This window comes from Oreochromis aureus, linkage group 7 (genome assembly GCF_013358895.1).
Source record: "Oreochromis aureus strain Israel breed Guangdong linkage group 7, ZZ_aureus, whole genome shotgun sequence".
Classification (NCBI taxonomy): Eukaryota; Metazoa; Chordata; class Actinopteri; order Cichliformes; family Cichlidae; genus Oreochromis; species Oreochromis aureus.
In genome coordinates, this window is record NC_052948.1 from 55,500,592 (window position 1) to 55,517,896 (window position 17,305).

At 42.8% G+C, this 17,305-nt stretch overlaps 1 protein-coding gene across 1 annotated transcript; it reads left to right on the forward strand.

The window, feature by feature from the left end:
- On the forward strand, positions 1-16,786 carry LOC116319146 (carnitine O-acetyltransferase-like). Its single transcript, XM_031738376.1, has 11 exons — positions 1-282; positions 4,960-5,075; positions 6,276-6,329; positions 6,630-6,795; positions 7,788-7,962; positions 10,314-10,489; positions 10,879-10,979; positions 11,192-11,311; positions 14,469-14,591; positions 14,775-14,910; positions 16,664-16,786. The coding sequence occupies exons 1-11, from the start codon at positions 1-3 to the stop codon at positions 16,784-16,786; spliced, it is 1,572 nt and encodes a 523-aa protein (XP_031594236.1).
- Positions 16,787-17,305: the final 519 nt, after the last annotated feature.

Consider the following 17,305-nt stretch of genomic DNA (forward strand, 5'->3'; position numbering starts at 1 on the left):
ATGAATTCCTATGGCTTGGTGAAATCCTGTCGGTTGGTAAATTCTGCATCGGACACTCTGATGGGTGGCAGGTATCTGAACCATCAGAAAGGACTGCCCCGTCTGCCTGTGCCCCCTCTGCGGGAGACCTGTGAACGCTATCTGAGTTGTCTGGAGCCCATTGTAACAGTGGATGAGCTGAAGCACACAAAACAGCTGATGAAGGAGTTCCTCAAAGAAGGAGGTGATGGAGAGAAACTGCAGAGAAGCCTGGAGAGGAAAGCGTGCACTACTGACAACTGGGTGAGTGCAACACATGGATCAAATGTCCTCAACTGTTAGTGGTGGGACAGGAGAGCTCATAGGTGCATTTCACTAGGCACTGTGGTGAGAAATCATAGGCAGCATAATGGTTTTTATCCTGATGTGTCTCCATTCACAGCTTTTTCAGAAACATTGTCGTCAGTGGCTTATTGTTGGGTTGTTTTTTGTTTGTTTTATTATAATTTGCTCCCATTTACATTTCTGATTAATATATCTTAAGTAATTTAAATGGTATGGTGAACTCCGAGGAAGGGGAGGTCCGACACAATCTCCACCCATCCCCACTGATGTAACGTGGTTTAATGTCCATTTTCTTTTACCTGAAATCCACAACAATCTCCTTGGTCTTAATTGTGTTCAGGAGCAGGTTGCTTTCTCTCCCCCACGCTGTCACCCACTCCACTTCGTCCCTATAGGCAGTCTCATCTCCCCCAGAGATGAGCCCCACCACAGTGGTGTCGTCTGCAAATATGACGATTGTGTTACTGTGTTGAGCGAGGGCACAGTCATATGTGTATAGCGTGAAGAGCAGGAACAACGCACAGCCCTGGGGAGAGCCAGTGCTGGTGCTGATGGCCGAGGAGCTGTGGAGCTGCAGTTTGTCAGAAAGTCTTAATCCAAAGACAGGTGGAATATGGGAGTCCTACGGTTATCAGCTTGCTGACCAATCTGTGAGGGTGGATGGTGTTAAAGGCATAGCTTTTTTTTTTTTTTTTTTTTTTTTAAACCTGTCCCGTTTGGTTCTTTTGCCATCAGAATTATTGTCTAAAGGCGAAGAAAGATGCCCAACGGATTTACTTTACCAAATGGACCATCCCAGCCTTGCCGTAATGGTCCATTTGATTCACCTTTATTGTTTATTTTATTTTCACTTGCTGAATACGGGACAGACTTGACTGGTGGAAAGAAAGGGAGAAAGAAAGAGGGAAAGGAAAAAAAAAAACCCTGAGAAGAGGGACGGGGAAAAGGGCAAAACCAAAACCAACAGAATAAGCAGACAAAAAATACATATATCGATCACCTGGATCGCCTGTTGAGAAAGAAAAAAGAAAGCAAGCAGAAGAAAACGAGAGTAATAAACAAGATCACAATGATATATGGGAATATGACAGTAAATACTAAATATTAAACATTATTGTGCAGCACGTGAGATCGACAGCGCAGTGTGCTTTGAGGTAGGAGGCAAAAAGGGTGTGTTTTGTGTGTGTGATCACCCGTGTGTGCACCTGTGAGCATGAACAGCTTGTTTTAAAAGGTTCCTTCATGTAATGATCTGCTAGAGGGTGTGGGGGCCACTGCCCTGTCCTCCAGGGCATGAAGCAGGTATGGAGGAGATCAAAACTCCAGACATCCAGAGGCCCCCAGAACACAAGAGACCAAGGAAGACCAACAGAGGGCAGCAGCATGCTACTATCCCAGAAAGAGCTGAGGAGAGTCCCAGATGAGGGGTCACTCAGCAGCCGCGGAGCAGAAGCCAGGGGGTTGCAGTGACGTGCCCGTGAGCTCCGCCGGCAGCCAGCTGTGCCTGAGTGACCGAGCCCCGGGCCGCGAGGCCAAGGGCACCCCATCCCAGTGGCCCGAGCAAGCCCCAGGCTCCATGCCCGATAAGCAGCCGCCAAGGAGTGAGCCGGTGGGTACCTGGGCGCCCACCCGGACACAAAGAACCACCAACGCACCGATGTCTGAGGCGTCTGCCACCGGCAGGGGAAGTGGTGGGGAGATGGGCCTCCAAACCTTGGAGGGCCTGAGATGTCCCCAGAGGGTGGCGTCTGATACCCAACCTGACATATAGACACAGACAAACAGGCACACACAGATACAAACATCTATTCCCACCCTCATGCTCTCATATACAATTACTCAACACTCACCCAACGTGGAGACAGACATAGAGACACTGTACACACAATCACACTCCCCAAGCGTACTCTAAGCCCCGGGTCTAGGTACCCTTGCCCCTGGAGGGGGAAACTGCGCCCAGACCCAGGTGGTGTTACCCTTTTCCCTTTTCCCTGTGGTGGGGAGAAGCAGACCGCCCCGACTCCGCAGCAGCAGGGAGGCCCCACATTCCAGACCCCAGTCGGACGGCCAACTCCTCCTCCTAGCCCCCGCTCCAGCAGGCCGCAGAGAACGGGGGTGTGGGAAGACTCAAACCTCCCTCCACCCGCTCATATGTAGTGTTGATGTATGTGTGTTCTAAGGTGCATTTAAAACCCAGGAGGGCATGGAGCTACCTGCCAGAGCAGCAGGTAAGCGTATAGCCCCTCCTGCTAGCCCTCAATGTCTACGTGTATTTAAAATTGAGAGGTGGGCAACGACGCCAGGGGTGAGGTGTACACCCTGATGGTAATTTGGAATCCGTGTAGCGTGCCCACCCCAAGATCCTATATGTATGTGTAATGAGAGTGTGAGTAATGTGAATGTCTAAGTTGTGGGATAAAATTGAGGCAGAGGCAGCCAGAAGGGGACAGAGGGGGGGATGTCTCCTCTGCACCCTGGTGACACACCCCTACCCCAAGGCCCTGCATGTGGGGTGATTGTGGTGGAGCGGGAAGAGGAGGCAGCTGGAGATGGGAGGGAAGGAAGGGAGGGCAAGTGACCCCTCCTGGGGCCAGCTCCCCGCTGACCCCAGTAGGCACCCCCATACTCTGCAACCCGCCAGGGAAAGGGGGGCCCAGGCCCATCCAGACCGGGGCCCAGTGCAGCAGCGCCGCCCGGCCCCACAGAGCCCGGGACAGTCCACCTGACCCCACCACAGAGAAAACTGCACCCACCCCATCATCCACTCATCTTCCAGACTACACAAGACAATAGGCGCCCAGGCTGAGATCTTCCTCCACCTCTCCTGTATCTCCCCTCCTGCAGAGAGTTCCTGAAGAGAGGAAAGCTCCTGCAGGATGTGACAACCTCCCCACCAGTTGAAGAGCCCCCAGGTGGGTCGATGCACAGGCGGCACCCTGCGCCAGGACTGGGCCCCATACACCCACCCGCCCACAACCCCGGCAACACACCAACCAGGACCCAAGCCCCTGAGGCTTGGCCAGGGCCCCAGCCCAGAGACGGAGTGCCCCCAGAACCTCACGCCCATCCCGGACCCACCCAGGCATAGCTAAAGTCAATAAAGACAAGGCGTGCGTAGCTCACCTGGTGCTCCAATTGGGACAGGGTAGCATGGAGGGCAGCAGCAACAGTGTCCTCAGTAGACCTGTTAGAACTTCAAGACATGTTAAGGAGGTGATTCGGCAATTTGAATTAGCTGTGTTGGATCAACGACACATCTAAAACCTGCAGGACACCTGCAATTGAGGACTGGAGTTGCCTGCCCCTGCTTTAAACTGTCCATTTTCCGGATACAGGATACATCTTAACCTCCTAAGACCCGAACTCTTCCATGGCATGCATTTTTTTTTTTTATTTCTCTGTGACATTTGGGCATATTAGGACCCGATGAATGTAAAAACAAGGAATCACCAGATTTTTTTTTTTATATTTATTTTTTTTAACCTGATTTTTGTTTCTAAGAAAAATGACAGCCACATATGAGGATATTTGTTTTAAATTTCAATAAATCAGAGGCAGTATAAAGTCCTCGTAAGTGGATATCAGGCCCTTGTAGAGCACAATTTAGTATTTTGGTCTAGATGACCCAAAATGTGATGTCCACATATGTGGACGCCAGGTCCTAGGAGGTTAAATTATTATTATTTTTTTAAACATAAGAATTGGGTACAGAAGTTTAAATTTCTTTTGGATTTTCTGTAATCTACACAGGTTAAAATTATACATGCATACATATACTCACTTAGATAGGTGAATAGTTGATAAACACATATTGGGAAAGTCTCTTGAAGCCATTTATAAACAACTGGTGATTCAAGATCATCAGTTCTTCCAGGGTCTTCCAAAGTAGTGACACATCCAAATAACTTGTGAATAAGTACAGTCCAGAATAGCAGGCAGAGCCTTTAGCTTTCAGGCCCCTCTTCTGTGGAACCTACTTCCAGTTTGGATTCGGGAGACAGACACCCTCTCTGCTTTAAAGATTGGGCTTGAAACTTTCCTTTTTGATTATGAATGAAGTTTAAGTTGGAGCTGGTGACCCTGAATCCTCCCTTAGTAAACAATAGGTCTAGGCTGCTGGGGGATTCCCAAAATTCATTGTGTGTTTCTTCTTTAGTCGCCTTTTTCAGTCATGTGTTTATATACTTCTCTGCATTTAATTATTTCTTAAGTTGGATTGTAGATAGGGGGCAGGGTTTAATAAGAATATTTTCTTCTTCCTGCTCCTTTTCACACATGGTTGTAGTGCTTTTTTGATAGAAAGTGTGGTTGGTTTGTTTGAACTGTTGTACCAAGTGTGAAATAAATAAATAAATGAAATGAAATGAAATGAAATCTTAGGTTCTGCCGGAGTTTTCTTCCTGTTAAAAGGGAGTTTTTCCTTCCCACTGTTGCCAAGACACTTGCTCATAGGGGGTCATATGATTGTTGGGGTGTTTGTTTTCTTTGTATTATTGTAATTTTTTACAATATAAAATGTCTTGAGCCAATTGTTGTTGGGATCTGGCACTATATAAATAAAATTGAATTGAACTACCATAACATTAAAAGTAATCTAAGACTTTTCAGACAGACTGTTGCATTTTCTTTTTGCAGCTTGCAGATTATGGGATACAGATTAATTATTTGGACTCGAGGGAATCTTTGCTGATTTATAACAGTGGATTTGTTCTTCCCAGAATGGACTTCATTGATAAACAGGGACAAATAAGGTAAGCACATGTGCACACACAGAAAAATACACATAAAACAAGGACAAGGAAGGACTTGAACTCTGTTTTAGTTAGCTGAGCATCTGACTTTATGGACATCAGAAAAGAAAGATATACTACCATGCATTGGTAATTTTGTACATTAGAAAATACAAAGATGTGTGCTGGCCCACTGTCTCAACTTGCTCAGCTTGGACCTGCATTTGGACCCTACTCACTGTCTATTGCAGTATGTTTTAATGTAAACACAGACCCAGCAAGTTTTTTGTTTGTTTGTTTGTTTGTTTGTTTGTTTTTATCTTCCAAAAGATTAAACTAAGAAGTCAAAGAAAACAAATGTAAACATGTGGCAATATCCCATCCAATAGGCTAACAGTGAGTTAACTAGCTTAGGGGAAATATTCTGTGTTTTTAATGTACATATGGGTAATATGTGGAGGTGAGAAAAGTCCTTCAATGATGATCAGCTTGATGAGAATCAGCTGGTTTTGGGGGTTATCATGGTAGAAGGTGGTTCTCTTCTAACTGGCCTTCAACCTATACAACTAATACTCCAAAGCTGCTTGCCATTACCTTCGTTCATTTAGGAAATCTACACAATAGTCATCAGTGTCTTACTCAATTGAAGCAAACCTGCCAACTACTTCCCATATTCTATTTCAAGATGAACTACACCCTAAGAATTTACAACCTATCTGTACATTAACTCCAGCTTCAAAAATCCTAGCATGCTTCACCATCAGAGCCTGTTCACACTCACAGGCTCTGACTGTGTCACTACCTGTCACTACCCCTCAATATTCCATCGAGTTCTTTCATCATCCAGGATTTCTTCTGATCACTTCAGATCACTTCTCCTGCCATTCATTCCACATTTGTGCCGGTACATCAGTCACTCACCCCGACCACCTGATCGAGATCATGGGTCGAACTTTCATTTTATTGTCCCAACTTTTTCTGAATTTGGTTTTGTGTATAATTCCAATAATTCATGCAGGATCAACTGGTCTGCATGAAAATAGCTGAACATATTTTGTCCATGGGCAGTTACAGATAAATTGTACGGTATAAATTATAAGGATCTTTGGTTTCAGGAGTTTGACCCACATTAGGCATCTTGGCCACTTTGCTTAGTGAGTTATATTGCATTGCAAACTTCGTTCTATGTTGTATTGTTTTATAACTGTTTTTTCTGACCAGGTGTGCTGCCAAAGTGATAAAAGCTGTTTTGGACTTTAAGACAATGATTGAGGAGTGAGTACCATCAGATCACATAAAACTTCTTCCAATCATGCATGGCAAAGATGGTGTAGTGGACCATGGACACACTGTGAAACACTGAAAGATGCCTGGTTGGGGACCAGGGCTGTATTCCAGGAAGCATGTTTGACAAACTCTGGGTTTACTTTATAATAATGTAAAATAGTCAGTGAACTCTATTAACCAGAATATTTGAATAGCGGTTTTAAATAAAGTTGTTGGTTGTCTTGGATATATTTTTTTTTTTAATTTAACCATGAATTTATGTTAGGACACACCCTCTTCAATTTGCAGTGAGACACTACCAGTACAATATATGCGAGGAGAGCCCCTCTGTATGATGCAATACTTTCGGGCACTGTCATCCTGCCGTGTCCCTGGACGGAAGACTGACTCATTGGTGTTCCATGCCAAGAACTCCAATGGCCCCAGACACATTACAGTGGCACAAAACTCTCAGGTGAGGTGTCAAAAACATACACCTTTCTTGAGGTGTTTGAGTTCAGGGCCCCATTATTTCTAAAACGTGAATTCTACAAGTCCAGGTAAAAAAGCCCTGGCTCAAGCACCAGCTTACTAGTAAAAACAAAGCACTACATACATTATATCAAGAAGTACTTACTAAAAAAAACTTTTTCTAATAACTCTAGAAAAGTTATCACAGCACATACAAGTATGCTCAGAAAAACAAATCAAACAATGTTTTTCCCGACATTTACTTTCATTTCATTGGCATCCTTGAAAGACGATCTAAAGGACAAAGGTTACTCTTTCAAGGATGCCAATGGTCACATTTTGGACAGAGAAGACAGATGGTTTCAAAGAGGAGTGAAAGAAGCCATTTATGTCCACTGTGAACCACCATCTTTGAACAGAGGCGGTGGCTTACAACAACAACTGTCTGCCATCCATAATTCAGTGTTGAGATCCCGTCCCAGACGCCTTAACGCCCACTCACATCCTGGGCCATTTGAACTCAGGAAATCACATGATAGGGTGGGGCTAGGTTTCACAATGAGCTCACTGGAAACCTTGGCTGATAGTGACCTACACCTGTTTTTACACCTAGGCTCGTGTGATTAGGTAGAGGATCATTAGGGGGTCCATTGTCCTTCTTGTGGGGGACACTTCCACAGGGCTTAAATCTGGGACTCTCCACCATTTGACCCTAGAACTGAAGAAGCTTCTCGGATGAGAGGTGAAACATCTTCAAGCAACTTAAAGAAGTCCAGACAATTTTCTTTCTAAGCTTCTTAGACCACAAAGGCTTAATTTAAGGTGCTACTAAAATTGTCGTACATTTCATGGGAATACTCATGTTTAATTTATTTGGAATAAGTTTGATCTTCCAGTTCTTTTAACAATGGGGCAGTAATGCCTGAATTACAAGTGGCTTCAGGTCTCTTTCTTAGTGTTGAACTGTCAGTCCAGCATTGTTGTCTCTTTTCTCAGTTCTTTACAGTGGAGGTCTACCACAGTGATGGCACTCCGATCACTGCTGATCAGCTTTGTGTTCAGCTGCAGTGGATCTGTAATTCCTCACTAGAGACCAACGCAGAGCATGTTGGTATTCTCACGACCTTGCGCCGGGACGCCTGGTACAAATACTATAACAAACTGGTCCAGGGTGAGCACAATTATACTTTTATAGGCATGTTATGAACCTTACAAACATGTGCGTAATATTAAGTAAAAACAAGGATTTTAAGGGAAAAGGTTCATAATTAAGGGACACGGTAGATTATAATTAGTCATATGCAAAGTGTTAAGGTCACCTGTGTGACCCCACCTACCATTGGGACACAAATGTTAATACAAGAGCAATAAATTTAGGTCAGAATAATAAGTAATATCATAATCTACATACCACCTATTTCCAGTTTGAATTCGCTTTGGATATATTCATTTATTTATTGAAAAATGTGTAAATGTAGACACTTTAAGCAATTTCAAGCTCAACCTGTGAAACGTTGTAATTTGTTATTTTACTGTAGAGCGTGTGCAAAAGGGTGTAAAATATTGCAGTGTGTGCAGTGTATTAGATGGAGGAGATGCAAGGAGATGGCCAGGGGCAGGAATGATTTTCTGAGTCATTCAGTGGTGCTTTTTGGTAATCTTGGTCTCTCACTGAACATGCTCCTGTGACTAGCCAGCAGAGAGTAGGTAGGGTGGGAGGCATTATGGCCAGCATTGTCCTTATCTTAGACAACATCCACCTCTTAGACACCACCCTAAGGGAGGCCAGTTCCGTCCCGATGACATTACTGGCCTTGTGGAACAGTTTATTGAGTCTGTTGGCATCTGCGACCCTCAACCTGCTGCCCCAGCATGCAGCAGCATAGAGGATCACCCAAAAGGGCTGGCCTGATGGTATTGAATGCACTGGAAACGTCCAGATGGACGTCGACACAATTGAGCAGGTAGATGATGGCGTCCTCAGCTCTGAGGTGGGGCTGGTAAGCAAACTGAAGGGGATCCTGATTTGGCCTGACTGTAGGTTGGAGCCGGTCAAGGATGAGTCTTTCCAGGGTCTTCATGACGTGGGATATCAGTGCCACAGTCCTGTAATCCTGGGGGCCACTGGGACATGGCGTCTTTAGTACAGGAACGAGGCATGACATCTTCCACAGCACTGGAATCCTCTGCAGACTCAGATTTAACACGAGCGGTTTATGAAAGACTCCATAAAGCTGGGGGGCGCAGGCCTTGAGGACACGGGGACTCAGGTCCAGCAGACTTGCCTGAGTGGAGTCTTCTCATTTGTCCCTGAACCTGGTTTTAGTGAACGTGATAGGTGGGGGAGGGGTGTCAGGACTTTTACAGGAGGCAATGATGCTATGTGGAGAGGGAGGGAGAGAGTGTGGCGTGGTTGTGGCTTGCAGGCTGACTACAGGTAAGGCTGTAGGGGGGTAAACTTTTACTGTAGTGTTGAATCTCTGTCCTCACTGAATCCAGTGGTGGTCTTTGTGCCACTCCACACCTTTCTCATGCTGTCCTACTGAAGTTTCCACTCTAGCTTTCTCCTGTAATTGTCCTTAGCCTCTCTGATCTTGCCCCTGAATAACGCCTGAACCGTTCTCACCTCCTCTTTATCGCCCACTCTGAAGCCCTCTTCTTGTCCTTCAGGAGTGTTTTGATGTCCTTAGTTACCCACGGCTTAGACTGCCTATAACAATAGGCAGTCTGAGTTGGGACAATGGAGTCGGTGCAGAAGGTTATGTAGTCGGTGATAGGATCATTAAGTCCATTGATATCCTCACTCTGAGGATCTTCCAGTTTGTCAATTCAAAACAGTCCTGTTATTCCGCTAAGGCCTCCTCCGACCACCTCCTAATACTTGTAGCAGTCACAGGCTCCCTCCCCACAATAAGCACATAGCAGGGTGTGAGGTGAATCAGGTTATTATCTGACCTACCGTGTGGGGGGAGGGAGAATGAACTGTATGCGTCCTTGACATTACTGTACAGTGGATCTAAAAGTCTCTCCACCCTGGTGGGACAGACCACATACTGTGTGAAAGTTGGCAGTGTAGTGTCCAAGGTGACATGGTTGAAGTCACCCAAGATGGAAGTGAAAGCACTCTGGTGTGTAAATTTCCTGTTAATACGGCCCTAGTTCAACAGCACACAGTTTGATGAGATATTAAAAAAGGAGGCACACTCTTAAGTAAGAAAAAAGCTAAAGTAAAAAGAAAAAGCAGGAGCAACTGAAACAGGCTGCATGCTGTTTGATGCATGCGCACACGCATTCACATGCATTAATACTCCCATCGATGAATCAGAAAACAACTTGGGGTTAGATGTTTGGCATGTAGAATGTATCAGCCAGGGATCGAACAGCTAACCTTCAGATTAGAATATTACATTTTAGGTTTTCCAGAATGTTAAACAATTATGTAAGGATTTTATGTAATTAGATCTGTTACATTTATTTTAGCAGCATGTTTGCGTTGTATGTTTTTGTGCTTAATTTGTTCAGATCCCTCCAACAAAAAATCAGTTTCAGCCATTGAAAGGAGCATCTGTGTGCTGTGTTTGGACAAAGCCATCCCTCGGACATATGAGAAGTATAGCGGGTTTGAACCACTGCAGGTTTTGCATGGAGGCGGCAGCCAGTGGAACAGTGCTAACCGCTGGTTTGACAAATCACTGCAGGTGAGAGAAGGAAAACCAAACCACTAATGTATCAGTCAGGCAAGCTCTATTTTACCTTGCACAGAGATCAGATTAAAGTTGTGCGAAAAGTTAATAGTAGAGTAGTTCTACTAATGCAAAAGAAAAGTGAAAACAGTCTGTCTCAGTGTGAGAATGGTAGGAAGGGTTACTACGCTTAAATGCTAGTGTACCTTCTAGGTGCCTTTACCTCACTTTTTATTGTTAAGAATAATAATAATGATGATGTTGTTGTTGTTTAAAAGCGTATATTGATGCCCAAATTTACTACAAAACTTCCCTATCATAGAAGCTCGGTAACAGAACTGCACACGAAGAAACAGTCTCAAGGCTGAAAGTAATGTAGTACTTAATTTGTGTCTTTCTTTCAGTTTATTGTTGGTGAAGATGGGACATGTGGGTTTAACATGTTGCATGCTATTATTGATGGCACACCATGTATGGCTCTATCAGATTATATCACATCTTCCATGTAAGTTTACATCCTCTAAAGAGCCACACTTCAGGAGCATGTCAGGTTTTCTCTATAAATTTTAATTTCTGTTGTTTTTGCAAATGTAATTATGTCATCTTAAACATCATTAAGCAATGTCCTAGCACACCTAACAGTGACTGTCACTTCGTCTGTCACTAGATGTGATGTTCTGTTCTGCTTGTTTGTTTGTTTTTAATGTGTGGAGACAGGAAGAAACCACAGATGATGGAGTCTCCTGTGGCACTTTTGCCAATGCCTCAGAAACTACACTTTAACATCACACCTGATATCAAAACAGCCATTGAGGAAGCTAAACAGAGCATTGACAAGTAAGCACACATGCCTGTTTAAGCTCTGTTAGATACATAAATGGGCTTTTAGATAACTTAAGAGACCCAAGAAAATTCCAACCCTTTACCAGGTAAGAAAATAAAAGTTTGTTGACCAAATTTATATTCTATCCATACCACCATTATTAAAATTCCTGTTTCACGCAAGTCTGTCTCAGAAACACTAGGTTTGGAGTTTTGCACGACAGTTAAAGATTTGGACAACTAAAACATTTTAAGTTAAAACTCTATAGTAATTTTTAAGTTTAGCTTTAACGGGATGTGAACTCTCCTTTGTCAGTAACCATACAAGCTAGCATAAGAACAGCAGATATCAAAGCAGAGGGAAGCAGCATGAAGGTGAGGTGTTGAGGGCATGTACCTAGGAGTCCACTTACTGTGGGAGAGTGGAAATCAGAAACTGAACTGATTCTCTTGGACGTGGTGTTAAGAAATGCCAGAGTTTGAAATTATTCTACAGTACTACATAACACTCTTCCTGTTCTCCATATTGACAGTCACAGTTCATACGTATTTGGACAATGATTAAAGTGCAGACCTTCAGCTTTAATTCAGGGGATTTAACAAAGATGTCAGGGGTTGTGTGTGGAGGCGTGGAAGAGATGACCCAAACGCAGGACTCACAGTGCAGAAATGATGAGGGTTTATTGGAGCGGGTGAATGAACAAAGCAGGAACAGTAGGACTGACTAGCTGACTGAAAGACTGAGTGGCTGGCTGAATAACTGAGCACTAACGGGAAAGACAACATAACATCAATGACACGACAAAGACCAGGAGAGAGCTGAGGACTTAAGTATACTGGCTGAATAATGACTGATAGGTGACAGGTGAGTGAACAGCTGAACATAATGAACTGATGATAAATGGGAAGAGGACTGAACATAATGCACACAGACCAAGGTTAACACAATAAAACAGGAAGTGGAACAGGCAGTAGATAAACAGTGAACGTGAACTGAAAATACTGGGTCAACGACCCAGAAACCCTGACAAAAGAATTCATTGCAGTTTAGGAAATGCATCTATTGCTGTACGTAGTCCATATTCAGAGAACATCAAGCTGTAATTGGACGTTTCTTTGTTTTTTCTTCCCCTCTATATACAGTATACTTAGATGAAAATCATTTGACTGTCTAAAGTCCCAAACCCATGCACATCACCAAAGGCTGTATTTGTTTGTTTTGTTTTTTTCCTTTGATGTACTGCATATCTTTCTGCATTCAATTTTCTTTTCAGGAACTAAAAAGTATGTCTTCGTGGACTGTGATCAAATGACTGACTTGGGTATTGGAAAATATTCAGCCAAATCCTTCAAAAACTGACTCAACACCACTTCAGTGCAAATAGAAAATAATCACAAGCATATCGCAAAAGGAGAGTTTCTCAGGGCAAAGTTTTGCATGGTACACTTAATAAATTATCCTGCTATTTCTGTCAGGAGTCACATCAATAAAAGTAGTGCTGGTCAATTAAAAATGTAGCTGGTCACTTAAAGCAATTTATTCAACTCCTACAACACAGCAGAGTTGTAGATTGAAGAATGGGGTGTTATCGCCAACTCTACATCACCTACAATCAACAGTTGGGGGTTCCCAAACAGTTATCCCTTCCAAAACCAACATTAAGCTTCTGAAATGGCCCTCCCAATGGCCCAACCCATTAACAGATTAAATCTTTTGTGGATGATGATTAAAAGGTGGGTCCGAGCCAGGAAACTAACCAGTTTAAAGTAATTCTGCCAAGTAGTGGTCAAATATCCAGGCAGAATTATGCCAGAAACTTGTTAATGGCTACCAAGACATCTGTGGAGGTGTAACCTAAGGGACATGCTGTGTGGATTAGAGGTATGCTTGTTTTTGTGTTTTCACAAGAATTGCATGATCAAGATGTCACAGTGGCAAAAGTGACCAGAAGGTTTCACTGTGGGGATGGTGGTCAGATTGTTTTGAAGTACAATTATTTTGACCTTTTCAGTACAGGGTTGTCAAACATAAGCCCTGAGGGCCCAGCAAAGACTCCAATCCGGTCAAGTGGATGGCTTTTTACGTTTTGGACTTTTAAGAACCTTTTCATAGGTTTAACAACCAAGCCATTGATATTACATCAAACTAATTAGATAATAAATAAACAATAAAATGGCAAAAAGATCTTTTGTGTGTGTGTGTGTGTGTGTGTGTGTGTGTGTGTGTGTGTGTGTGTGTGTGTGTGTGTGTGTGTGTGTGTGTGTGTCTGCTATAGAAATTTCAATTTTTGGTTTTATTTTTTTTGTTTCTTCTTCTTCTTAGTGTCAGACCTGACCTGAGAGATTTTTTTTTTCTATTTACTAGAGCAGGGTTTTTGTATCATATAGAAAAACTTGAACATATTATTAAAATTGCATTTTCTCTTATATTAAGATGTCTTGAGGATTAAATGCATAGTTAAAAGTTTTTTTTTTTAGACTGACAGAAACAATTAAGAACAAAGTGTGCTGTATGTAGCCTGTGATGTAAAATGAGTTTGGCATCCCTGTTTCCGATTCACAAAGCCTTGTTTTTGCCAGTAACTAGTAAAAAGAATCCAAAATTCTAGTAACAAGCAGTGAGAACACAAGGAAAGACGATAGACGTAGTGAGAAGTAAGAGCAGAGTTTAAATATACACAAGTGTAATGAGAGCCAGCTGAACACAATTGGGACAGTCAAACAAGAGAAGCAAAACAGGAAGTGGGTTACAATAACTGGAACGAGAAAACTCAGACAAAAATACGTTTGGCACAGGAAAAGGAGAACTGAGAGAAATGCTGAGAAAACTAATAAACTCTAATGTAAAAAGTACAAAATAAACAATTAATAAATTAATGTTGAGTAATAAGCAGAATTTTTTTTAAGTGCAAAAACTGAATACCCTGGGTGTAAGGCACAGGACCATGATAGCAGCAACCTACCTGAATCATTAGGTAGGCTCATTCTTAGGCATGCCTATAATGGGGAGCATTATTTGCAAAAGTAACACTTATTAAATCAGACTTTAGAAATGTATGTAAGTTTAGGGTACAGCTCCAAAGAAAGAGGGAACAGCCACATGGATCTGAAATGAAGAACACTAGCATAACTGTGTGACTGTTACACATGTCTTCCGTCTCCACCATCACAGGCATGCCCAAGACCTGGACCTCAGGGTTTTGGTATTCAATCACTTTGGAAAAAAAATTCCAAAAGCACACCAAATAAGCCCAGATGCTTTTATACAGATGGCAATACAGCTGGCCTACTATAGGTGAGATACTAGGACTAAGTGTGATTTTTTTTTTCTTAAAGAAAAAGAAAAGAAAAAGGAAAAGTCTTGTTTCCATTAACAATGATGATTTATGCAGTTTTAACATGGCTCTCAAGTGATGGTTTCAACATTTCATATGCTGAGTTGAAACCTTTTTTTTTTTTTTTTTTCTTATCTTGGCAGGATCCACCAGCAGTGCTGTGCATCATATGAAGCAGCCTCCATGCGTTTGTTCAAGAAAGGACGGTTGGGTGTAATCCTTTCAACCTCCAGTGCCTCAGCTGCCTTTGTCAAGTCTTTTGATGATCCCAAAAAGCAGGTCAAAGAGGAAGAATTCTAATCAATGTCAATATGTAACACCGTGCAATACGGTGTTACATATTAAATCATCAGTGCACTCTAGGTGCTCCTGTTTATTTCTAATGTGTCAACCGGCCATTAGAGACCTGAAGCATTAGAGTGGATGCATTTAAACTAGTGCTGTCAAATGATTAAAATTTTTAATCAGATGGATTAATTTCAATTAATCAGGATTAAATAGCATTAATTTTTAATCTATATTAATCACATGAGCAAACAAACTGAAGGGAATGTATACACACTTAACATGTTTATTGAACATCTTGAACATTCATGTTAACAAACAACTCTTTCAACATTTATCCACATTAATGTGGCCCTGTTACTAAGACAAATTAACTTGCTAACTTGGTCCAAGAGGAGAGCTGATCGCTTCCTAGTTACAATGTTGGCTGCAACTGAGGAAAGCCTCTCTCACGGAACACTGGTTGCAGGAGTGGCTAGATATTTGCAAGCCAGCAGTGGCAGCTTGTCATGAGCTCCTGAATGAGCTGACCACCACTCCAAGGGACAGTCCTGCATACTAATAATCAGCTCTGCTCCGTACAAGTGCACGATTCTATCAGGCAGCAACTCCTCATCTGATTCTGAATCTGTACCCATCTGTAAAAGACTCATTTTCTTGGGTGTCCCATCTTCACAAGTCTCTCAAGGTGGGGACTGATCATGCAGCAGTCTTCCAACTGTGGTCCACATCCTCTCTCTGTCACTCTTGGAGAGGCACCTCAAGTCCTTGAAACGAGGATCCAAAGCTGTTGCAATCTTGAGTCATTCATCGTTGATATCGTTTTCTTAAGGGGAGGTTAGGTCTGCTTGGAATGCTGTTTTAAACCTAGCAACATATCATCATCAGTGGTTTCCATAACACGATGCAAGTGGAAGAGGGCAGGCAGTACCACTGAGAAGGAAACGTAGGATTCCCCACCGAGAATCTCAGTTACATACCTGTAGTGAGAAAACACAAACAGAGGGAAAGATGGAAGAAGAACAGAATGGTTATTAAAACAAGAAATAGATTTTGTTTAATCAAATTTATTTCAGCCTAAATGGTATATAGATTGTTGACTCCAGTGCTCCAGAACAGACTCCAGTTTCTGCAGTTTGGCCCATTCTTGTGGCATCAGCCTGACAAGTTTGTGGCGCTGTTGGTCTAGGGTTGCTATAATTGCTGCTTGCTTGTGGTTTAGACGCTTGACCATTTCTAGTGTTGAATTCCAGCCTGTTGGCATGTCCTGGATCAATGGCTCCTTCCCCTGCCCCAGGTTTATTTGCTGTGTTTCCAGCTCTGAGGTGTTGGCTGAACTATGTTTGAAGCAGCCAACAATTTTTCGACACTTGACACTCTGTAAGATGTGAGCCACACAACGCATATGCTCAAATGGCAAAGTTTAGCTGCAGGTGTCGTGTTACATGCACACTCAGTTTCTTCAGTTGTGATTCCCCACAACTGCAATCCACTTAGGAATTGTGTCAGTTTGTCCAAGGCATACTTACTGAGGCCCCGACGCTCTGTGAGAGTGGTTTGTCGCAAACCGGGTGACACGCTAACCAAAGTGCTAGCAGCATCTCCGACTAACGTATGCTTCGAGTTAATGTGATATTTTAAACCCCTACTTAAATCCTGTGGTTTTGTGTTGTGTCACTGCTTAGGGTGTCTAACACAACATATTCTGTTACAAGTATGGCTTATAACCTTGTCTTGTTTTTTCCAGAACTCAGACAAACGTAATTTATTGGAAAATGCTATAAAAGTGCATACGTGGAACACCAACATGGTGAGCATCATTTCCATAACCATTCAGTACATTAGTGTGACTACAATTTATAAACTGTAAAGATGTTTGTTTGTGTTGTCCCCCCTTCCCCAAAATGGTTTGTTGAAATATCTCAACTGATATTCTTGACAAGTTTCTGAAGTCTGACTTATTTCCTCTTTAGCTGTTTTGCTGTCTGTATCAGATACTTGTTTGTTGCTATATAGAGTTGAAAGAAAGTGTGTGTGTGTGTGTGTGTGCACGCACACAGTTAATAATCTGAACCTTCACCTCAGAAACTTGAAGTCAAATGATGAGATGAGCAATGCTTTATTTAGCCCGTGTTGGGACATTCTTTTGTTATAGCAGTAAAATTATCTGAGAAGACGAAGTTTTGTTCTCCAGGGAGTACCTGACAATGGTGCCTAGTCCACTACCTAGCCTTGTGGATGATGAGCTCACTGGCCTTTAGGCTATAACTGGCCAAGTATCACAAGTTAGGATTTGGACACCACTAACTCATCATGGCACTGTAGGTCCACCATGGCAGATTTATTTTGGGGAGGTGAATTGTTATGCCCTGTGATTACTGTTTCCAGT